General features: G+C 44.6%; 4 protein-coding genes across 6 annotated transcripts; 2 read left to right on the top strand and 2 right to left on the bottom strand.

The window, feature by feature from the left end:
- The first annotated feature begins 762 nt into the window (after positions 1 to 762).
- On the top strand, positions 763 to 4,889 carry LOC137908195 (annexin A3-like). Its single transcript, XM_068752563.1, has 14 exons — positions 763 to 864; positions 1,121 to 1,159; positions 1,259 to 1,306; positions 1,421 to 1,508; positions 1,640 to 1,734; positions 1,823 to 1,936; positions 2,847 to 2,937; positions 3,031 to 3,110; positions 3,300 to 3,356; positions 3,448 to 3,541; positions 3,794 to 3,889; positions 4,011 to 4,069; positions 4,314 to 4,436; positions 4,561 to 4,889. The coding sequence occupies exons 2-14, from the start codon at positions 1,148 to 1,150 to the stop codon at positions 4,618 to 4,620; spliced, it is 1,017 nt and encodes a 338-aa protein (XP_068608664.1). The 5' UTR covers positions 763 to 864; positions 1,121 to 1,147; the 3' UTR covers positions 4,621 to 4,889.
- rcl1 (RNA terminal phosphate cyclase-like 1) lies at positions 4,885 to 12,099 on the bottom strand. Of its 3 annotated transcripts, none has more exons than XM_068752560.1 (9): positions 12,062 to 12,099; positions 10,828 to 10,899; positions 10,387 to 10,562; positions 9,515 to 9,589; positions 9,296 to 9,420; positions 8,580 to 8,705; positions 7,974 to 8,130; positions 5,868 to 5,971; positions 4,885 to 5,055 (listed from the first exon to the last, which is right to left on the bottom strand). In XM_068752560.1, exons 3-9 carry the CDS (start codon positions 10,459 to 10,461, stop codon positions 4,902 to 4,904), a joined length of 816 nt encoding a protein of 271 aa, XP_068608661.1. In that variant the 5' UTR covers positions 10,462 to 10,562; positions 10,828 to 10,899; positions 12,062 to 12,099; the 3' UTR covers positions 4,885 to 4,901. The 3 variants fall into 3 exon arrangements, with proteins under 3 accessions (XP_068608661.1, XP_068608660.1, XP_068608662.1); XM_068752559.1 differs by lacking the exon at positions 12,062 to 12,099 and adding an exon at positions 11,330 to 11,869; XM_068752561.1 differs by lacking the exon at positions 12,062 to 12,099 and adding an exon at positions 11,197 to 11,214.
- Positions 12,100 to 12,121: 22 nt separating this feature from the next.
- ak3 (adenylate kinase 3) lies at positions 12,122 to 17,217 on the top strand. The gene is made up of 5 exons (XM_068752564.1): positions 12,122 to 12,458; positions 14,152 to 14,271; positions 14,353 to 14,525; positions 15,247 to 15,365; positions 16,045 to 17,217. Exons 1-5 carry the CDS (start codon positions 12,311 to 12,313, stop codon positions 16,154 to 16,156), a joined length of 672 nt encoding a protein of 223 aa, XP_068608665.1. The 5' UTR covers positions 12,122 to 12,310; the 3' UTR covers positions 16,157 to 17,217.
- A 996-nt stretch (positions 17,218 to 18,213) lies between these two features.
- cdc37l1 (cell division cycle 37-like 1) lies at positions 18,214 to 23,245 on the bottom strand. Its single transcript, XM_068752927.1, has 7 exons — positions 22,925 to 23,245; positions 22,024 to 22,314; positions 21,738 to 21,831; positions 21,364 to 21,479; positions 20,260 to 20,382; positions 19,922 to 20,089; positions 18,214 to 19,000 (listed from the first exon to the last, which is right to left on the bottom strand). Exons 1-7 carry the CDS (start codon positions 23,027 to 23,029, stop codon positions 18,902 to 18,904), a joined length of 996 nt encoding a protein of 331 aa, XP_068609028.1. The 5' UTR covers positions 23,030 to 23,245; the 3' UTR covers positions 18,214 to 18,901.
- Between the last annotated feature and the right edge of the window lie 190 nt (positions 23,246 to 23,435).

The raw sequence follows: 23,435 nt of genomic DNA, 5'->3' as shown, positions 1-23,435 counted from the left end.
GTTTGAATTATGAAATTGAGCAGCCTTTATTTTGCTTTTTGTGTGTGTGATTATATATAGCACATATAAAGGCTGTGTTTATTCTTTCATTCTCACCATGTAACAGGCGTCAATGGCTAGTCCATCCGAAGTGAAAACAATACCTTCCAGACTTAAATCGGGAGAAAAAGATTTACCGTGAAAACCACAGGAAGCGTCAGAGAGGGCGGGGTCAATAACAAAAATAATTTAAAGTCGGAGGAATGAAAAACCGAGAATCAGCTGGGCTTGTTTAGGTGCTTAAATTTGTCACATTTTAATAAGTACAGTCGTTTCTTCTTTTTTCCAGGTTGTGGGTTGAAAATACCCACAATTAAATTAAATGCAAGCTTTATTACAGTAATTAATTTACAGCAGTTAATTTATTGACAATTTACAACCATTTCCAGATCAGGATGTTGCGGATATTAACTTGTCGATCATTTATAATGCACGTCTGAATGAATTAAGGACGTTCTGACTGAATAAAGAGACGCGAACGATTGCGCAAAACTTGCACAATCGCAAAAATTGACTCATATCGACCCTGCCCTGTGCGCAAACTCGACTGTAAACTGAGCGATTATAAAATGCGCAAAGTGGGCATTTTCGAGAATTGCCTACGTCAAAAGTTTTATGTATTTTTATTCTGCACCTGACATCAGTCCAGAAGGGATTAGTGGGCACTTTTACGCGTGTGATGGAGCAGCGAACTGTTTACAAAAGGAGGAGTCTCCACGATTCCACTTCCTCTGCTGACGTCCCGCTTTCTCTGAAGGGTGTGGCGAATTTGCCTTCTGAATCTGAACTCGCTCGCCTGACATCAATCGTTTTTCCCTCGCTCAGGTGAGATCCAAAACTATGATTATGTGATGTTTGATCTCGGTTTTTACGCGCGCAGACGTCCTTGACCGACCTTGTTGGGTTGTGTTTTTACGCGCTGTTGCGCAGGTTTCTGGTTTCGGGCTCCAGCTGATTAGTTAGGCACAACTTTAACCGACAAATGAGTGGACATTGTGGATTAATAATAATAAGGATACATTTACGGGGATGATCTAGTAGAACTGGATTCTCATGTGGTCAAACTTTGTCTCCACCCTAGTCTAACACTTCCCACAAGACCGCAACAATGTCTGTTTGGGTGAGTAGTTCCAGGATATAGTTTGAATTACATTTTAGTTTTAAAGTATGGTGAATAAAGGTTGAAAATTAAAGCCTATTTGTTTGCCCTCTCCTGTAGAACGACCTGGACCTTCTCTTGGACTCCCCCTCCTCCCTCACAGTCACAGTAAGTCCTAAATAAAGGCTGCTGATTTAATTGTAGCAGGCGATTTCTCATGTATAACATAGTTTGTTAAATTCACTGCCGTGTGTGAGACTCTCACGTTTGTGTGTTTGTTAGTCCAACGTGAGGGGAACGGTGAAGGACAAGCCAAACTTCAAAGTGGAGGAGGATGTGGCTGCGCTGAAGAAGGCCATAGAAGGCATCGGTAGGTCCCGTTTCCCACGACGACCAGTATTAGTGATGCACGGAGGTCGATTGTGTCCGTTCTTTATGCAGTCTGTGGTTGCCAAGTCTGCGGCTACATAAGCCGATCACGCGTTGTCCTCGTTTTCATAGGCACGACGGAAAAAGCTCTCATTGAGGTGCTGACCCAGAGAAGCAACGCTCAGCGTCAGCTCATCGCTCGGGCCTATGAGAAGGCCGTGGGACGAGTACGTTAAAGGTTTCCCAACATTATAAACAAACATTACCGAATACAAATGAGATAAAAGTCGTGTGTTGTGATCCTTCTTTCGTCAGACTCTCGTAGACGATCTCGAGGGCGACACCCATGGAGACTTTGAGGACTTGCTGGTCGCCTTGGTGAAGCCTCCAGGAGTCCACGACTGTCACGAAGTCATCGCAGCCATCAAGGTCGGATTGTGTGGACGGTCACCAAATCTTTATTGGCCCACTGATGCGCTTGTCTCACCTGCACAAATTCAGCAAGGCTGCTTGTTGCGGCTTCCTGCCCTGGTTTAGCCGCTGAGGGGTGCGTTGGGTCCTGCGTAGTTGTCCGACGCGCTCAAATGTTTGTACAAAGACGCGGAATCCAGGATGCGTTCTCAGGTGGATTTATTGAGGCCCAAGCGCGGCGGTACTGGCGATAGACAAAGTCCAAAAAGTATATTGCACGGATGAATGATGGATGGATGAAAATAAACCATCAAATAAAGCCAAAGTGTACAAATGCGTGTAAAGCGGTCAGCAAAAATTACGGCCTCCCAACTGCCTCTCCCCTAGCCTCCGTGTTCCAGGTGTGTGCGCGCCTTTAAAGCCTCACACACGCCCATGCGCACACACCCACAGGCACACCCACCGGTACACCCACCCCCAGGCTATACCCACACTCACCACACGGGCCAGCAGACACACATGCATTCAGTGTCCACCATATCTGTCTTCTACACTGCTTTTTTGTTTTATTTAGATGGATTTATTTTCCAATCCATTGATCCGGTTTTCTAGATGGACGTTATATTGCGGTGTGAGAACAGGACCTCAGTGATTATACCTGTAGAAGGATGCTGAAGATCGAACAGGGCTAGAGGTCGACCCAGGGGGAGATACATGGACGTAGTGAGGGAGGACATGAGAGTGGCTGGTGTTGGGGAGGACGAAGCAAAGGACAGGGTGAAGTGGAGAAGGGCGGTTTGCTGTGGCGACCCCTCAGGGGACAAGAAGAAAGTACAGTAGTAGTAGAGAACAGAGCCTCACAGTTGGTAGTTGTGTATTTCTGACGGCGTTTATACTGAATACTGAACATTTTCTGTGTTGCATTCAGGGTGCCGGGACCACAGAGTCCACGCTGACTGAAATCTTTGCCTCAAGATCAAAGAGACAGATTCAGGCCATGTCTGAAGCGTATCTCGCAGGTTGGTATCCACAGCAGTTTTGAGAATTCGTTCTTTTTTTTTTTTTTTTTACCTCATACTAAAATATTGTCTGTTGTGCTCTTTTAATTAAAGAAACTGGAAAATCAATTATTCATGATCTGCAGTCTGAGGTGTCTGGACAATACGGCAAAGCACTGCTCACCTTGGCTGAGGTACAAAAAGGGTGAAAGCCACATTCCAAGCAAATGAAACCCGCCTTGGCTTTCTACTAGTGTTGTGCGTCTTTGGGAGGATTTTCATACTGTGGGAGTATTTGCCTTTCAAAAAAAGGCTCGGTGTGTAAATGCAAATGCCTTTGATGTGTTGTGTTTCTAACAATGTTCCTCTGGTCGTCCTCGCAGGGCAAGAGAGACGACGGCACCAAAGTGGATGCTGCAAAGGCAAAAGCAGATGCGAAGGTATGGCCGAGTCGACCTGATTCTGAAGCGCCATCTACTACTCTTGTGTTGCATCGACCGGATGTTCCCGACTCGCTCTCGTTCCTCCCAGGCCCTGTACGAAGCAGGAGAGAAGAAGTGGGGGACCGATGAGGACAAGTTTGTTGACATCCTGTGCCACAGGAGTATTCCCCAGCTTCGTCAGAGTGGGCACAACCAATCCTTTCCTTTAGATCAGTACAGCCATGTTTGTAGTTCTGACTGTACATGGGTGTATAACGTATTGCAGAGCACTAGTTCACCATCGCTTATCATAGAGCTTTGCAGGGATTTATGCATAATTAGACAGGAACTGTCGTATCTCAATTATGGTGCTAGATTAATAAATCCAGGGAACAATAATCCCCTGGGTGCCAATAGTAGGAGTATCGATAATCAGATCTGTTGTTTTCTTGCAGCTCTGATAGAGTACAAGAACATTAGCAAGAAGACTCTGCAGGAGAGCATCGAGGGTGAAATGTCTGGAAGCCTGGAGGAGCTGCTTGTGGCTGTTGGTGAGGAAAACAAGTTTTCAAACGGTCTTCATTAATGTTGCCTCTTCTCATCGACGCAGGGTACGGCAACCACAACACGTCTCGAACTTCTAACTAAGACATGGAATCGTTTTCTTTCTAGTTAAATGCGTGAAGAGCACTCCTGCATACCTTGCTGAGAGACTATTCAAAAGCATGAAGGTGAGCTATGCAGTAAGCGCCACAAACGCAGCAGCTCCCAGGACAAAACATACGCATTGCGAGGATCCGCTGTTCTTTTCCAGCCGCATCATGTAATTCTATTGGGCACCAGTGGTGCGGAAAGGAATGTTAAGCCAATGTTTTATTGCTTTGACCAAATGTGCCAACGGGCTCAGATTAGAAGTCACTACCGCAGGAAAAAGGTGAGTGAACAAGTGATGAAGTCGGTCTTTCTGGCTTCCAGGGCGCAGGAACCACAGAGTCCGTCCTGACCAGGATCCTCGTGAGCCGCTCGGAGGTCGACTTGCTGGATATCAGAGCAGAATACAGGAAGCTGTTTGGAAATTCCCTCTATTCTCAGTTAGAGGTCAGAACACCTTTTTAAATGCTTGGACGCACGCGCAACATGATACTGGACGGAGTCTACCCCACTTTTTAAGATGCCATTTAAAAAAATTTTTTATATAATTATCCCGCTTTCCTTTCTTTAGTCTGAAGTATCAGGCAATTATGGAGAGACCCTCAAGCGTCTGTGTGGCCAAGACGAATAACCAAGTGGAGCTCCGAGATCCGAAGCTGATGAAGAGGATGACTGGTTGCTGAACCTGCATTTAGTCTTCATGATTGTTTTCCCATCTATAATGTCCAACACCAGCGCCACAGACCGACGAAGACTAACGAGTCAGTCAAATGTTAAAGACTGAATTTTTGTATTCCATAAGAATAGCTGCACATTCCTAAATCATTTCTTATATCAGCATGCACACTTCCACGTATCAAACCCGCACTGTGAGGAAATAAAAATGACTCATGTTAAAAAAAAAAAACGGTTTTATTTGAGTGTCTTGTTTTTGTTGCTGTAGCCGACGCCCACACAGGTCATCAGGACTTTGTCTCCTCCTTTCCTTCCGTCTTCTGGAGGCTTCTGAGTTTCAATCTTGAACATGACCTGGAAGAAATCTCTAATGTGTCTGAGGAACTGGATCCTACAGCCACAGCCGGAAAGTGGGAAGGGGGGGAGAAAGTTAGTCACGTTAGAAATATGTTAACAGATAAGTGTATAGTGCTTGGACAAACAAAACCTCTTCTTTAAGCCAACGTGACGGAACCACCAGCATGACCGGAGGGAGGAGTGTATTGCGATGGCACAGCCAATCTTCAGTTATCATAGTACTGTACTTGAGACGGACACAGCACCGGTACCATGATAACTGAAAATGGACAGTTCATAGTTTCCTCCTCGTCCCAACTTTGCGTTCAATTGTCTGTCTTTCTTCTCCCCACTGGCGACAAACAATTTCAAAAGTTTATTTGTTTAAAACAAATTGATAGTTTAAATGCACTTAGATTTCGGAACGTTCCTCCAATGCATCGCACTTTAATTGGATGATCTGACACTAGCCCAATAGACGGATAGCTCCTAAATGACATTGCGCTCAAAAGCGTGTGAAGAATTGAAAAGGAGAAAAACAAAAGTCACTGAAATTAAACCGGGAATGTTTTTGCCTGCATTAGAAAAACAAGCCAAAAGCAATCGAGCGGTTTCAGGTCACCTTGTTCAACTCTGTATTTGTCTGTCAAAATGAACAGGCTTAAGTCAACAAAAGCGGCACATTTATTTGATGTTTATTTGCCCAGTATTTCATGCTTACAATGGGAAGAGAACTTTGAGCGGACAAGTAACACAGTAACAAAATGTCGGTCCCAATGTGGACAAAGTGCATCTGATTAACGACGTCTGACGCTCAGCGGGACAGGAAGCTCCTAGAGAGTCTATTACTGAATGACGGTGACTTACGTGTACGGAGAGAGAGGTCCAAGAAGAACCTTTGACACGTCCTGCTGGCCAAGGGTCATCAAGAGCAGCGCCAGGCTTTGATTGGATGAATCGACGCAGCCACCCTAAAACCGATAAGGAGAGAGGGCGACATGTTTCAGCGACAAAAACACGCAGAAGACGTCATGGAGGCGGAGATGTTTGAAAAGGACTCGCCAAACCCGGTGATGGGATTGATTACCTCGGGTCGAGCGCTGATAGGAAGCTGCACGTTTTGTTTTTTTTTAGCTCTATACGCCAATTTAGGACAAAGGTCACGTCAATATTGACAAAATTGTGAATCTGTTTTTCCCCGATCTAAACTGGAAACAAAAAAAAAGGCACCAGTAGAAAACATTTTTGAAACATGCGTCAGTCTTCGGTCCCGCTAGTCCTCATCCTCCCCATTTTGAATTCAACGCAGGAATGCGAGGACAGAGGATCCCTCTCTGCTGACGACGCGATCACATGCCATCAAGATGACTCGCTAACAAGCTATGTGCTCTGCAGCCGGCTGCGTGAGGAGCGCCCTGCGAGACCGGACACACCCAAGAACAGTCCAATCAGGAGTTTAAAAATGGCTCCTTTCCGCCAGTCCAACCATTTAAATTCATGGTAAAACTTTAACGCATTAACCTGAAGTGCAGCCGACATCCCGGCCGTGTACTAAACGGCCTGTAAACACGGCAGAGCTTCGGAGCGCCTTACCTTCCGAGCTGCTGTTCCGGTCCACAGAAGCTCAAGCAGCAAAAACATCTGCAGAGCACGCTCTGCTTCTCAACCTTTTATGTTCAGGATGACATTTTCAAGCGAGCAGCTACTTTCACTTTACCAGCCCATTCTGACATGTAAATTCAGGCTCCTCCTTTCACAGGGGAGACAGTTACGCTCTCCCCAGAGCCAAGCAGCCACAAACCGACTGGAAAACTCCCGTAAATTCTTTTGAGTGAACAGAAACACCCACTGAAAGAACAAAACACACTCAGAAAACACTAAAATACGATGAAGTAGAACCGCTACTACGGTTTAAAGGTTTACTTGGAGCTCAGAGTACAATCACACAAAGAGAAGGCACCGATACGGATCCACACGCAGTAACTCAGATTATATCCGACAAGTAAAACATTTTACGATTGGCACCACTTACTTCAACCAGCTGCTGTTCGGTGTTAACGTTGCTTCTAAAATCAAACTGCCCATCGAGTTGCTTTGGTGTACCACAAGAAAACTTTACTGATTAACCATAAAACAAACAAACACACACACACACACACACACACACACAGAACGTTCATTCCCTTTAAATATGAATCCGGCAAAATTTGTATCTTCCTTTCAAAAATGAGAATCCTTTACTTTTGCTGTTATCCTTCCTCTTGTGTCCCAGGTCGTCCCAGTTCGGTATTAAAATTATTAGTTAACTGCTCTCCCCATTTTACCAGCTATCTCTGGCAAAAAGGAGCAAATGTTTTAGTCCACCAAGATTCGAGGCAGCTGGATATTCGTTAGCTGCCCACCCTTCGCTGGTAAGTGGACGAATGCAGCAGTGCTTCCTGTTTCCGAGTTAATCAGCACTTCTTCGTGCAGCTAACTGGACTCACATGGCTCCGATGAGAGGCAGAAGCATGCGCGTAACAAACTGATGTCACAGACTCTCCGGATCTAATCGGATGAATTCTGATGAAGAGGGGCCTTTTCCTGCATGACGGGGTTAAGTTACTTATGCCTTTATACATTATCAGTGACAGCAGAGTTCTGTCTAGAAGCAAAATTCAATTAAAGTAAATTTGAATTAACGGAGGTAGAAAAACAAGACCATTAACGTTAATGAACGCGAGTTTTTCAGGCTCCATTCAAACATGCATCAGTTATCAAGCACGTATGAAGAAAAACACGACCGAACCGTCACACGATGAACTTGAAGGCCTCATCCATACCGACACATTTGTGAAGTCGCCAAATCTCATCCTGGAAGTCTACTTTTTCAAAAACAATTTCATGTTAAAGCATAAATGTGAACCTCGGAAGAGACACGCTGTGACGTCAAACTACACGAGACGCAGCTTTAAGCGTCCGTGCGGCACCTACCCGATAGATCTCCTCCAAAAGCAGTTTGGCACAGTTCCGGCCGAGGTTCTCCGGTACTGCGGGTTCTCCCTGTCCCTGCGGCGTGGACGACATCTCAGCACTGAGGAAGGAGCCGTTCAGAGTCTCCGCCACCAAGGTCAGACCGAAACCTGGAGACCTGCGGTTAACCGACATGAATAATTATGTTTCTCTGAACACAAAGGGTTATTAACATAAACAGCTATTATAAACGTGCCTATTCATCTTATAGAGGTTCTTACATTTTAATGATCGTGATGCTCACCAAGGAGGACAGCAAAATCAAACTTCCTCCGGCGGTCAAAGAACCCCAAATATTACAGATTATCACCATCCAGATTATTGTCATTTTTAATCCCGTTTAATCTGATGAGAGACGTGAAACATCTTCAAGCTATTCCTACAAATCCAGTTGATTTTTATTCAACACAGATCTACTGTGACATTTCACAGACACAAGATGTCTGGAACAGTTTAATTGGATGCTGGGAGTTGCCGCCAGCCTGATCGGTGTTTTCCTCAGACTGGTAGAAATGACTCCTGGGTTTTCTGACGGAGCTGTAATCCCACTAATCCTGAGCCACTCACCTGCCAGAGTTGGCTCCTTTCATGTGGTCGGTATAGATGTAAATGTCTGGGAGGAAGTTGTTGAGGACGCCCCTGGCTGACTCCACGACCCTGTTGGCCATCTGAGGAGAAACTCGCACCGAATATCTGAGTTTCAACTGTAAAGGACTTTCGACGATTCGTACAACAGTGACATTGAGATGGTGGCCTTGCTGCGTGGTGAGAAAACGGATCACTAATAATCAATAGGGGAAAAAAAAAACAACCCGAAATAGATCCAGTTGAAGCTGAAGAGTGCAAACTAAGCAATGATGTTTAGTTTCTGACATTTCTGAAAGGAGAGAGGAAGATTTAATAAAAGATAAATCAATTAACTGTGCTCAAAAATTTCTTTTTCAGTGACTATAGTAAAGATGAATTATTTTATCGTGGTTTATCAATGAAAAGATCCACTTTTCTTTCTCCAACCAAATATCTTTTTGCATCTCAGGATATCAGCTTGTCAGAAAAAATAAGAGATTTGAAGCTTTCATTTTGGACTCAAGTATAATAAATAGGAACATTTCTGATATTTCAAATATTTTACACTCAGTAAAGTGATGAAAGGACTCAATAGATACAGCCCTAATATGCAGAAGTCACTAAGGCTCAATCTGGAGGATGCAAATAATGTGCATCTCTTGAGTTTCGTTAAATATGGAGGAAAAAACGAGCGAGCGCGAGCCCGAGGAGGATACGCCACTCCTCTGATCCTCTTGATCTTTCCAGGGTCAATCAGCTGAAGTGGCCTGATGGTCCTGCTGACAGGACACGTGAAGATGACTTCTCCTCCCCCACCGGGTGCCATCCCCCTCTTCACCACCTGAGGGAGCAGCAACAGAGCAGGGCAAGTCGTTTATATCCCAATGTGAGATTACTTATGTCACTTGTTTCCAGTCCACTTCTTGTGATCTCACCTTGAGATCAAAACCTTCCCCATCGATGCCAAATTTCTTCATCACAGGGAGCGCGGTGGACTTCAGCAGGTCGACCTGTGGGAGACGGCTCCGAGGGTTCAAAACTGAAACTCACTTGCAGAGGATGCCGGTAATATAAATGATCATAGCAACAACAAACAGTGACGCTATTCGCTGTTTCCATGGCAGCACCTCTCCTAATTTATCCACTTCTACCGCTTTCCCGTTTGTGCTTTGTTGACATTCGAGACTGAACAGGGTCGCTCGACTCAAGAGGCAAAAAAGGACGTTGCCGTGGCTGCGATTGGACCGCTCCAACCAGGCTGAAGAAACAACGCCGTCATGTAGACCAAACATCGGACATTTCTATTTCTGCTGTAGAGCCACTCAAAAAGATATACAACGCTCAAAAAATGTAAACACTTAAATCACACATTTTATTCCTAGTTGGAAAAACATGATTTATTCCGTAGTGTAATTCATTGAGAGCAAAATAACGTAAAAACAATTGAAGGAATACAAAATCATTGCCTGATCGAGGACTTGGATTCAGAATCATACCTAAAATCAAACTGGGAAAACTCAAGACTACAGGCTGATCAAACTTGTGAATTTGCTCTACACCACTCACAATGTCGCTCCATTTACTGCGGCGTTAGCAAAAGTTTAAAAGTGATCCAGAAACCAGGATCTCTTCTGGATCATCCCCAAAATGTAATCATCTCTTCCTGGTAACATTCGCTGAAACCTTCATGAATACCCATCCGTAACTTTTTGAGTTACGTTGCTGACAGACAGACGCGCGCAGACAGACGCGCGCAGACAGACGCGCGCAGACAGACGCACGCAGACAGACGCGCGCGTGTCCTCACCGTTGGGTCGGTGGGATCGTTCGTTACTCCCCTCAGCGTGGCCTTGAGCGAGGTCTTCATGAAGGGAGCCAACATGAGTAGCGCCTCCAGATAGTAGCCGATTGAGCGCTGGGCGTTGCAGTCGTGTTCAACAGACCCCCCAGATAACAAGCCGGGCTGGTAGAATAACACAGTACCTGGTAAAAAAACAAACACAGGCGGAGTCAAGGAACGTAATGGAAGGCCTTAAAATTATATTATGTGTTATGCTACTACTCTGCATCACTGCATTTGAAATTGAAATTTATGTCAAATGTAAAACAACATTAAATATATTCCAAATAATGTTTATTGACTTCTATAATAAGTTAAAGTACTATTACACAAATAGGAAGTAACTTCAGGTAATATTTTACTTATAATCCCGGTCTGCGTGTCAGATAACGCAAACAGCGCACTCACCTGTTTGATTGATCTCTATTCTAGAACCATTAGTCACTTTATCTAGAAGTCTGATGAAGCTCGCCTCAAAATCTGGATACAAGGAGAAGAGCAACAAGCAGTTAAGAAACTCAAAACTTTCACCAAAAGATACATTTGTAATCGAAGTTTTCATAAATTAGCCAAGTACACACGTACTTTTAAATCATGTTTACAAACAGATTAGTGTTTGATGCATTCTAGTATTCCTGCGGATTAACAAAACAAGTGCGTTGAGTATCTCCTCAAATTAACTACAGATAATCCCTGCTCGCATTTGAACAAAATGTAATCCTGCACAGAAACAGCGACCTAACTTTGTAAAAACATTTAAAATGATATTTAACTCGCATTTATAATCCTGTCCCAGCGTGTCCCTCCCTCTATCAGTGGGTGAGAGTCCACGCTCCCAACTGCGTAACAGCTAGCGTGTTAGCTCCCGAGCTAACTGCGACGCCACACGCGCAGCGAAGCCGCGACTCACCGCGGACTCCGGGGTTGTCATCTTTCGATCTTATGCTTTTTATTTTAACACGCTTCCCACTGAGCGTGGATAAAACCAGCCGCTGCCTGAAGAAGCCGCAGCCGTCGTACACCATCCCGTTGCTGGCCATGTTATTGTTGTTTCCGTCGGTCGCCAGTGGAAATCCACGTGTATTTACCCAGGAAGACTGAACGCCTCGCTACGGCATGTCCGGAGGGTCAAAAACGCTAATTCTTGCTACACCACTCATGTTCGACCACTAGGTTACGCTAGATCATCAATAATAGTTCTACTGTTATATCTCGAAGGAACGAATGACGAAATTGTAAAAAAAAAAAAATAGTTTACCACCAAATTGGGATTATTATTATTATTATTATTATTATTATTCCGCCTCTTTAATTTAACTAAATATAATCCCACCGCCGCTCTCACAATATGTCGTATTAAATAAAATTAACTCATTATACCTCAGAGGTTATTTTCTTCCGAAACAATGACGACGTTTCTCATCTAAAATACTCCGGAAACATGCCATTGGTTGAGGCTCAAACGGGATTAACCACGCTTCCCGTCCCGACAAGCGTCTTAAACCAATGACGTAACCGCGGATGCCTCTCCAGTAAACAATCGACAGTGACATTTTCGAGGACGCTTGTCAACACGCTGCAACAAGAGGCTCGTTTCTCCCTTCATCCCCCCCCCCACCCCCACCCCCACCCCCACCCCCACCTCCTTCCTCTTCCTCTTCCTCTTCCGACTGCTTCTGCAGCGTCGTGCCGAATTCAAATCAGGCCCAATAAATATAGCGGCTGTCTGCAGAAGACGCGCCCACTCTGGAGAAAGCTGCGCACTTCTTGCGGAAGAAAGTCCCGACGTGACCCCCCCCTCCCGTCTTGGCTCTGCGTCCCGGGAGTTGCTTCATGGGACCAACGTGACAAACCCAGACCGCAGCAACAAAGTCGGGCTTAACAAGCACTCATGGCTCTGCATAGGATCTTCCGCGCTGTTATTATGGGCCCGCCCGGCTCGGGGAAAGGAACCGTGTCTGGGCGCATCGGCAAAAGTTTTGGGCTGAAGCACATTTCAAGTGGGGACATTTTGAGAGCGAACATCAACGCCAAAACCGGTAAGAGAAGAAGATTGGAGCCTTCAAACGTCCTGTTGTTAAATAGTTTCTGTCTTATCCGGTGAAAGGCGCTTCGGGAATGCGTTTTAACGTCGTGAAGTTATGAACTCCTGCATAGCAGGTGCGCGTAAAGGCTAAAAAAAAAAAAAAAAAGAGCCCAGCGTGCGTAAATTACGCGTCGAGCTTCGAGGAGGTGCGGAAGAAGTCCCTCCGGTAGAAGGAGGCGGTCGATCGCAGCTCTGTTGGGGCGACGGAAACGGATCCGCTGGTGGGCAGCGAGGTCCGGTTCACATTTTAAGTCTTTCGTGTGTTTTAATGGATTATTTGTATTATTTGTAATCTGATTTTCTGTGTGTTTTCTGCACAGAAATGGAAGAAACCCCAGAAAGGGGTTGATTTGTGTGTGTGTGTGGGGGGGGGGGGGGGGGTTCTATATTGGTAAATAAAGGTGTAGTGAAAAGGCCTTCTGTGTGTTTGTTCTGGTCAAATGTGTTGTTGTGTAGAGAGATGGCAGCTCCCTCCTCAAACTACTGTAGTTTTTAAGCATGGAATTGAGTTAATGGGGGGAAAAAAAGCTGTTTTTCTTTCTCTGACCAAGATGTGTTCTTTCTGCCGAGGTCTCAGCGGATAGCAACGCGTTAGAGCTGCTTGTTTTTATGTTTGTACTGGAAACATTTTAACTCAACCTTACCTGAACCGTGCAGGGAGGGGCCCACCTTTCCTCAATATCACCTTGGGTGAAGATAAAGGGAGTTGTAAAGATAAGACGGACTGCAGCCTATTTACAGTTAGGAAGTGCTTTAGCTTTTGAGACACTCAGTAGAAGTGTGGCTTCAAGCACACAACCTTTATTCACCCACACACGCGTTAGAGTCTGCAATATGGACACACTTGAAGCTCCTCCGTTGAACTACTCAATCCCATTATTGCAGTCAAAGCAGGTCTTGTATCGACTTTCTCTGTGCAAATGTTCTCAAGCTGACCTTGGAGCTGCTTCCTTCCACAAAAGTGTTTTTACAATTTTTAAAATGAACAGTTTTAATATTTTTTGGGGATGTGAGCTTTGCAGATAAACTCAGATCATAAAGTTGTCAGTTATCCAATACTTGCCTTGCTGAACGAGTGGCAGTGCAACAATGTTCATATTTGCATTTTAAGTACTTGAGGTGAATTTTTCAGGCCGATAAATGAATATGCGATCTGTGTCATTTATTAGTAAAGGCAAAGGAAGCGACCCTGTTTCTATATTTGTCTGAATATTCTCCTTTCTTTGTGAAACTCTTTTTATTTCGGCTCTATCTTTTTTGCTCTCTAACAGCACAGCAGTGTAAATAAACTAATCTAAGTATAAACCTAAAAGGCTCGTCAGGAAATTCCTTTCCTCAGCTGGAATCCGACCAGATAAAATGGAAGCGAAGGAAAGAAAAACAACCATGACCTCCGAAACCCAGATGATAGATTTGAATTATCTTCCCCCTCACATTATGTATATTTTTTATATTTTTATGTGCTTGGCATGCACTCTATTTTTTTTTTAAAACAAAAAACTGTGATGTTAATTCAACAACAATAAGTTCTCCAGGTGAATATGCTGTCATCCAGTTAGACTTTTGGCCATGCAGTGTCGCTAATATTTCATTATTTAAATTAAATATTTTCTCTAACTCTGTTTTTTTTTTTGTCTGTGTGTCAGAACTAGGTCTGTTGATGAAGTCCTGCATAGATCAGGGTCGGCTGGCGCCGGATGACATCATGTCTCGTCTCATCCTCAGTGACCTGAGAGCCCTGGATCAGAGCGCCTGGCTGCTTGATGGTAAAGTTCTTCCCATTGGTAAAACGCTGACTGTCTCTGGTGCAGCTCTTCATCATTTATTCATCGCTCCGGCTCCACCAGGTTTCCCTCGTACAGTGGACCAGGCAGAGTCTCTGGATGAGGCCTACCGCTTGGACACAGTCATTAACCTCGATGTACCTTTCCAAACCATCCAACAGAGGCTGACGTCTCGCTGGACTCACCTTCCGAGTGGTAGAGTTTACAACATAGATTTCAACCCACCTAAAGTCCCGGTGAGTTCCTGTTCAACCGCATTTTGAAACGGAGGAGTCCTTGAGTGGGCCTGCTGTGAGTGTTTTCCTCTGGACCCGAGGCAAACGGCAGCTGCTCGGTATTTGCTTTTCCCCTCTGTTTTTTTTATTTATTTTCAAGATCACCTCGAATGATTCAAACACGTGACGGAATACAAGAAAGAAAAGGTTGAAGTTGTGTATTTGACAGCAGTTGTCATCTTTTACCATCTGCGATTTCATCCCTTCATTTTATCCCGTTAAGCTCCGTCCATCTTTCTATGCACACAATGATCAGACAGAAATGCACAAAAACACAAATGTCCATGTGCATTTTACCCTTTTTTTTGGTTCTCACTGGTTTTAAGACAAGGTTTTTAAGTCGCTACGTGTTTCTCCATCTACAGACTGTCTGTGTTTGGAAGCTGCAGCGCTTCAAGCATTACTTTAGCAACACTGTGATGTTTAACCATGATGTTCAGCAGGCAGGAGAAAGTAAGCCGATGAAAAATCCCATGCAAGTAGGTCCAAGGGTTTGGTGTGATTGGGAAGAGACCATTAAATTAAAAAGTGAGACCTAAAGTAATTGATTACCACGAAGCTAGGAGGAAGAATCTGTTCCAAATGCTCAGCCCAGTGGAGGAGTGATGTGTGTGAACGCTCCTGGTCAATGTGTAGTTTATACCGATGAGCTCATCAACACTCATTGATGTGTTTTCACCAGGGCCTTGATGATGTGACAGGGGAACCTCTGGTCCAGAGGGACGATGACACTCCAGAGACCGTCACCCGTAGACTAAAAGCTTACGAAACCCAGACAGAGCCGGTCTTAGAGTTCTACAGGTAGGAAAGAAAATGTTTCTCCACCTACTTTAAATGCACAGAAAGTCTCGAAAGGAAAACGCATCGATTGCTCAGAATGCTGGAGTTGAAAGTTTACAGCCAAATGAACCGAACGCTGATCTTTGACATTTGGCCTTTTGCTTCCTTCAGTCTTTTCAAAGTAGCATGAATGAGGGAAAACAACCCTTAAACATATTTAACGGGCACGATTAAAAGTGCAAACTTCCATGTTATGTTGATCACAGTATTTAAAGGAATTTAAGATTATTTAAAATATATATATATATATATATCCCCCCCGCTGATAAACTTTTACCAGAATGAATAAAACCGAGGCACAAAGCTCTTATAGATAACAGTTGTCCCGTGGACCCTGTAAGAAAGTGCACGCATCATAAGTGCTAGTCTCTGGAAATAATTAAGCAGGAAGATTATCACTCTGCGTTCCTGCAAACCAGAGATAATGATGTTTAGAAAAATAAAATGTGTGCGATGAGATGATAACTAGAAGAGGGGAAACAAATATCTGCATCTGGCTCTACCTGAAATATGCAGGTGTTCTATTTCTTAGATGAAAAACAGATCCCATGGTTTTTTTTAAATCTATTTAACATTATGCATGTCAATTTGCCCTCTAGCGGGAGTTAACGCTCAATCCCGTCTTTCTTTTCTCCTCCAGGAGCAAAGGTGTGCTGCAGACGTTCTCCGGCACGGAAACCAACAAAATCTGGCCGCATGTCGAAGCGTTCCTCCACAGCAAACTCCCATCAGGCGGCCAGAAAAGAGCATAGAAAGGCCGAACGGAAAGACCCGAGAAGGGTTTATGTTTACCAGGGGAAGCTCACCCAATGGGTGAGCTTCCCCTGGTAAACTTAAACCAGGGGAAGCTCCCATTGGTTGAGCAGACGTTCAGTTCTTGTGAAAAAAGAGGAGAGCCAAGTGCGTAAATAATATATTTTGAATAATCAAAATGAAGGCGCCATAGCAAGACTTAAATGATTGTTTTTAGCGTATTGCACTAATGTGGCCCTGCTACAAAATGTTGTTTTAAAACCTTTTATTCCACAAGGTGCCTTTACGAAGCCTGAAGACACTGAATCATCTAAAATATTTTAGGGTACACGAAATGCGGCTGTTGGGTTTTTAAATCGCAGTCGCGATGTGTGATCTCGGCTGGTGGCAGCGACACACGGGATATTTTTTATAGATTCGGGCCGTGTCGCTGAACCAAAGGCACTCGTTCCAGTTTCTTGTAAATTTACTTTTGTACTCTGCGAAGTGCCTCTCGCAGCTTTTGAGAATGTAACAGGAGGCCCACTGAATGTAGATTGTAAATACCTGTACGAATCACAGGGAGACTAATGTAGAATATAAACTGACAACACACAATGAAGTTTGAGTTTCCATTTAAACCTGACATTCCTCGTTGCCAACAAATCTTTAGAGAGAAAAAAAAAACAACGTTCACGGTGAATCTGTGTTTTCGTACTTCGTCTTGCTACGGTGCCTTTCCATGTACCGGTACTGTAGATTACAGCATTCACCCAGAGCGAATGCTTCCGTGCACACTTGAATACTTAAATGCACGTCTCCTCATGGTCATCGGATGATTGGCCTGAATATTTATTATGAACCACATTAAAAATCTGACACTCCTGAGGGAATTTTCATGTTTTAGTAGAAGGTCTGGCGTCGGTTATGATAACAGCTGGTGAAACTAAATCTACGCTGAGATTAAACCTGTGTGTGAAAAATAAAATCACTCCAATGTCCATGCAGAATATCTCAGATCACACGACTACAAAAAACAGAGCATTTACATAACAGCTGTAATAAAATGGTCTTGTTTTAATTCTCATGGTTCTTGTTGCTCATTTTATGACCCCTAAGCAGCTTTTTTTTTCTTACCTCTTACCCTTGAGATGATCGTGTGCAACAAAAATTAAAGAAGACAGTTGCTATTAATTGGTGCCACCATTCTAAGAGGATCCCAATGTAGCCGCTAACAAAATTAGCTCTAATCCCAGACGGTATCTTGTTAATGTCGAGTCTTTTTATTAAAGTTTGGAATTTTACTACCGAGTCTGTCTTGCAGTGAAGACTCGGTTTGTTTGATTAGTCACAAAATCACAGTTTGAAACCCCGGCTTCGCGTTTGCTTGTGAGTTCCTCTTTAAGTTGGTATCTTGGAAATAAAATATATATATATGTAATCAGTAGTTTTCTTGGCAACTTTAACATATGAAACGCAGGTGGTTGATCGGGTCGCTCAACCCGATCATCACAAAAGTGCTTTCTCTTGTTGGACAAGTTGGGCTCCATCTTTCCCTGCTTGTGATAAATTTCGGTTCTGATCTGGTGCTATATAAATACAATTGAATACAATTGAATTTTGCATTAAATATATCATCCAAGAAAGTATTTCATCCAGTCTGCACTTTACTTTTCAGTCGGCAGCACTAAAGGGTGGCCTGTGAAATTCTCTCAGCTGAATGGGAACGTGGTCAAGGATCAAACATGGATTTAAAGCCGTCCGTGCTGCATGGATGTTAATACCAGGCCTGAACAAGGACTTTGGGGGGGGGGGGGGGGGGGTTAAGGTTAGGGAACAAAAAAAAAAACCTAAACTTGTAGGTCAAATGTGATCCAAGATCTTTTAATCAAACCTTTTTAAAGCTACGTTTCATTCCAGCCCAAGTTAAAGCCTGCTGTAAACACAAATCCAACGACAGCCCTCTGGATCGACTGCGGATTCAGACATCAGACCGTTTAACACGCTCTTTAGCGTGAGGCCACGCATGTCCAAATATAAAGGAAGGACAACTAAAGAGGACAAATCCAAACTCGGGTTAAGACATTTGTTTTATTCCTGTCTCGCCTTCAGATGAACTGTTCCCATCACGTTCAGATTTATTTTCATCATGATTGAAATCCAGCTTGTGTTTTATAGCATTTAATTTATAACAGACCTGTAGAGCAGTTATCAGGTCGTTTTCTTTCACTTACTCATCAAGCCCGTACAGCAGACGACTGGTTGACAATACGAGAAACGCTCCCCGTTGATCCGTCAGTCACCCTTCCCTATCGACACGACATCCTCCGGCTGTAACGATTCTCCTCCGATGGGTCCTACTGACCAGAACTCAGGCACCAGATTTGGTGACTTTTGCCCAAATATTGTTTCAATATTCTTTGCTTCCTTTAGTCTTGCCCTTCGTTTAAAGGATATTTCTCTTTAATGGAAGTCCAGCTTGGAGGATGTCAGAACTCCATCTAGAAATCCAGGGTTTAGCAATTTAACAAGAGGCCAAACACATTTTGACAACATAAAATTGCTCGTCAACAAGTTGGGTTAGCTTTTATTTCCCCCATTCAATCAAAATCGCAGCATGAAAGATCGACGCCTTCTCTGGATACTCCTGCTCCACGAAAGGCGTTTGTCAGTCTGGTTGGGAAAAGAAGAGTAAAAATTCAAGTAGTCCCGAAATGAGGAGACAATGGAGACGGAAGCAACCCCAACGACCAATCACTCAGTCCCTACGAAGTCTCCATCATTCGCATGTCATCCGTTTCCGTGACGTCGTCCTTTGTCCACCTCCGTGTGCTTGTGCAACGCTGCGTGGGATAACCAGCCGCCTGATGGAAGGAGAGGAAAAACAGGAGGGTCCGCTCGTGATCAGAAATCATTTACGTCAGGATTGTCGTCTCCATCTAATCAAACCGGAGAGCGACCCTGGAGATAAAGCTCCAGTGGCCCGGTTAAAGGATTATAATGTTATCCGTCTGCCTCTAAAACACCAATCGCCAATCCAGGAATGAGAGTTCACTCTTCCTCTGAGCTTATTCCTGCAAACACTCAAACTGAGGCTGAGGAAGGCCAGCGGGACCTGAACGAGTGCCAAATTTAAATTCCAACATGCATTCCTGGTCGGCTAACGTTCTCCTGTGGGAGTGGAGGAGGAGTTTTTCTTCTCTCGGAGTGGACGCGTTTGGCAGCTAGTGAAGCCGTGTGGCTAACGGGGGGGGGGGCTCGTTCTCTCTCGCTTACACAAAAGGCTTTGACCCCAAAAAGAGGTCAGATTTCCAGACTTTCACACTCTACATGCCGAGGGGCTTCCCTTACGACGACAATGTGTTTGCTAACAATAACATTTATGCCTCATGAGGGGAGCAACAGGCAGGAATAGCATCCATGAAATCCTTCAGAGGAGCCGTCAGAGAAAGCCAAACAGATCTGAACCCTGAAATGCTCCCTAGAACAGTTCCAAGGCAGTGTTTAAATACAATTTAATGTCTTATTCTTTGTTCTGCTGCGAGGTTATAGCGTTTGATTTTGTGATGTCACACAAGCAGTGAGAAGATTTGACTGAGTCATGGTTAGACTGTGTGGAGCTCCAAATGAGAGCAAAGATGCAGCCTGCACACAATTTACTCTGGTCTGGCGCTCACTTAAAACATCTTTGTGTGCTCTCGATCCCAGAGGAAAGGAACACACCGGCTCAGTGGCGCCCCCTCTCAGTTGTCTTAGGCAACAGCAAACAGAGAATGAGTTCTTACTGGCAGTAAGGAGGCTTCCTTCGGGTCGAGTCTGTAGTTTGTGTCTGCGCTCTGCTGTTCGACACAGCGGACCGATTCACCTCTACTGTGGACTGTGTACTCTTTCACTCTGTGTTTGAAGGCCTCGAGCTCCGTGTGGAAGACTTCTAGGTAAAGGTCTTGTCCGTCCTACGCAACAACAAAAGCTACAATTTTAGGAAAACGTGACAAAACAGTGACATTTCAGTCACAAAGCAGCCGTAAGACACCGAGACCTGCACAAACCTGCACTGTAAGACGTGTGGACGCTCATACGAGACAGATTAGAGGACATGTACTGCTGTATTCACGTGTCTTACTTTGGCTTTGTGGAAGAACTGTCGGAAGCACTCCCGAGGATCCCTCTGGGAGTTCGACGCCATCTCCAGGATGAACTGCATGACGACAGCTTGGTGCGCCACCTGCTCCATCAACGCTTCTTTCTGCAAGGACAGCGCACAAAGAAATCACGTCTCTCAGCATCTCTGCGGGTCTGTCCGTCTCTTAGGCGTGTGTCTCTATCACCTCTTAAAGGCTCTGACACCAACCTTAGGAAAACAAACGTTGAGTTTATCAACGTTTCCGTGAATGTTGCACATCGCTGGGGTACAAAGATGAATATGAATATATTTATTAGATAGAATGTTAGCGTACAAGTACAGTCACACAGTAGCATGTATTACAGTACGAATAAAGTCAAACATCCTGTCTAAGAGGAGCATTTCAAAAAAGCCCTTGTGGTCTTGTTTCCGTTGAAAGTCCTTCGTACATAAATCATCGACATTTAACAGTACAATTTTCGCAATACAAATAAAAATAAAACCAATATAGACCATCAGGTCACCTTTGACCCAGCAGTCAGATGAGAGACGTTAGCCGTTTGAACCACGCTGAATGCCAGACGTCCAACACCTTTGCTTTGGGTAACACAGCAGTCGCGAAAAATCAGCTTCAAATCTTGATTGTGAATATTAGGAACCGAATACGGGGCAAACAAATTAAATGAGGACGTGTAATAGTCCTGGTTTGCCCTGAGGAACGCATCGCATTCAACGCATGACGAAGCTCGTCCTGATAAACACAATGAATTCCATTTAGCTGCTTCAGTGTCACAATCTCGCTGTTGCGCAGCCCGACTCGCCGCCATAAGCTCCTGGTACACTCGAACCTGAACGGACACGTTGTTGGTGCTAATGAATCATAATTCATCATTTGACTTATGGTACAAGTGCACAAGTTCAGGCGCGTGGCTGCACTTCCACCCTGCCTTTTCAGGTTTGACAAGCTGAGAGGACTGAATTAGCCCACCCACCCGAATGAAACACGCCCCCCCCGCTGCCACCAAGGCTCTACGACAGAGACACCAGCTGTTAGCAGGACCGTTTGAGCGTCGGTGTAGGTATTTGAAATGTTCCGTGCGTTACCCCGTCTTGCTGTAGTCTCATGCACCACAGAATTAAGAAGTGGGCCGTTTCCTCACAGATGAGCTGCGGCAAGTCTGCGAGGAACCGCTGGCTGTCGTTCCATCTCCGCAACATACCTGCCACATTGACGAACGTTAGTGAACGCATTCTGAAGACAGAAAAGGAAGGGCCGTGACGCGTGTGTGGTTCGCCGCTGTAAATCGTTTTGTAGTAAAGCAACGATGTTCATTAAAGACATTTAGAGAACACAAGTGAATACGAGTATTGTGTCTGAGACTGGAACATTTTATTAGTATTTAACAAGGATTCTATATGTGAAACAAACTACACAATGCCCCCCCCCCCCCCCCCCCCCGATTTATCATCTCACCTACCGAAATGCCTGAGCTCCTTCTCATACTTCTGAGCAAATGTCGAGCGCTTGTCCTGATCCATTTCTGCTGCTTGACTTTGGACATTAATGATGCTCTGTGGGGAGAGAAAAACAGCAATTATAATCGTGTTATTAGTGTTACTTAACGGCAAATACACACCAGGTACAAACTGTCAAACTTTGTAAACATCAGCATAATGTTCCTTCCTGTTAAGACTTTGTTTGCTTTTAGTTCTCCTATATCTCAGTTACGTCTCCGCCGCTCGCATAAAATAATGAAATCCCACCTTATCGAAAACATCCCAACTTCCAGAAGCTCCGAGCACCGGACTGCTGCTGGGTTCCTGACGTCCCAGCAGGCTCTCCTTGCGGCGCCACTCCTCCTCCGTGTGTGTGAGTTCCGATGGGCACGCCAGAGTCCGTGCACGTTCTTGCTCCAAGGATTCTGAGCTGTGGACGCCGAGAGAAGACAGCTGATCCTGCGCTTCAGCCAGTCCCCAGTTTGACACGATGGAGGCCTTCACACGGCGCTGCTGGCTCTGGCACAGGGACTCCATGGCGCACTGCGGCGACGAAGGCTGGCGGGAGACCAATGAAAGAAGGCGAGATTAGTGCATGAGGAGTCATGTCACATTAAGAGTAAATATTCAGCAAGTGTGACTGTAATGGCAAAAGCTCATAAACAACATCCCTCGAAAGAGAGTGTATTTGCTAATCAGCTGAACTTTATACACTGAGAGAACATTCATAGACTGATGGCATAGAAAGTCAAAGTTTGTGCAGTCCGCCTAAGTTAAGACCAGTTGCGATATATTAGCAGCCCCCCAGTAACGAGGGGCTCCTGCAGACAGGACCAGTTGCCCCCTCAACCACGCTGCATTTGATACAGGGTGGGGCCAAAGGGCTAAACATAGCATGTTTGTTTCCATCCCAGCCATGGCGACCCAAACGGCCAAACGCCTTTTCTAGTAGGACATTGATGACGATAGGATTATTCATATTTATCCTATTACCAGAGGAAGAGGTGGGGAAACCGCCTGAATAACAACAGCGCAACTGTACATTTCTTTAACTTGGAATGAACAAACTTCCAAGGAACCCAAACAGCTAGCTAACATGCTTTAAAAAACAGCTTTTGTCTTATTTTTATTGATTTATCTACGTGGTAGAAAGCGTTGAACGAATTACCTGCTGGTTAGGATAAATGCAGCTGAAGCTCCTTGACGTTGAAGAAGATTCACCACCAGGCTCTTCATCGGAGTACATTTTGGTACCTTTGCAAAGCCACTCCATCACTGCGAAGCAGCTAGGTGGCTAGCCCTTCTACGGGACACCGCTAGCTAATGCTAGCTGTTGCTGTAGCTAACAGGAACAGCGTCGCTCTCTTTTATCAGCTGTCGACCAGTTGCGTTTCATCTAAATGCCAGACTGACTCGTCAGATGGAGGACTGCGCGTTTAACTGCATTAGCAAAAGCAAGTCTGGCTGTACGGACAAGGGCAGCGCCATTTTAAGGACTGTGACGTCATCTCACAGTCAACAACATTGGCCACGTGATCCGGTATGTAGCGTTCCTGTGAAACGTCGTAATAAAATATACATTACAATTAAAATATTGAAATATTAAAATGTTGTAATAAATAAGAAATTTATTTTCAGTTTTAGTATGCAATTTTAATTGAGATTTTATATCACGCTCT

Source organism: Brachionichthys hirsutus, chromosome 19, assembly GCF_040956055.1.
Source record: "Brachionichthys hirsutus isolate HB-005 chromosome 19, CSIRO-AGI_Bhir_v1, whole genome shotgun sequence".
NCBI lineage: Eukaryota > Metazoa > Chordata > Actinopteri > Lophiiformes > Brachionichthyidae > Brachionichthys > Brachionichthys hirsutus.
This window is presented reverse-complemented; position numbering and strand designations above follow the sequence as displayed.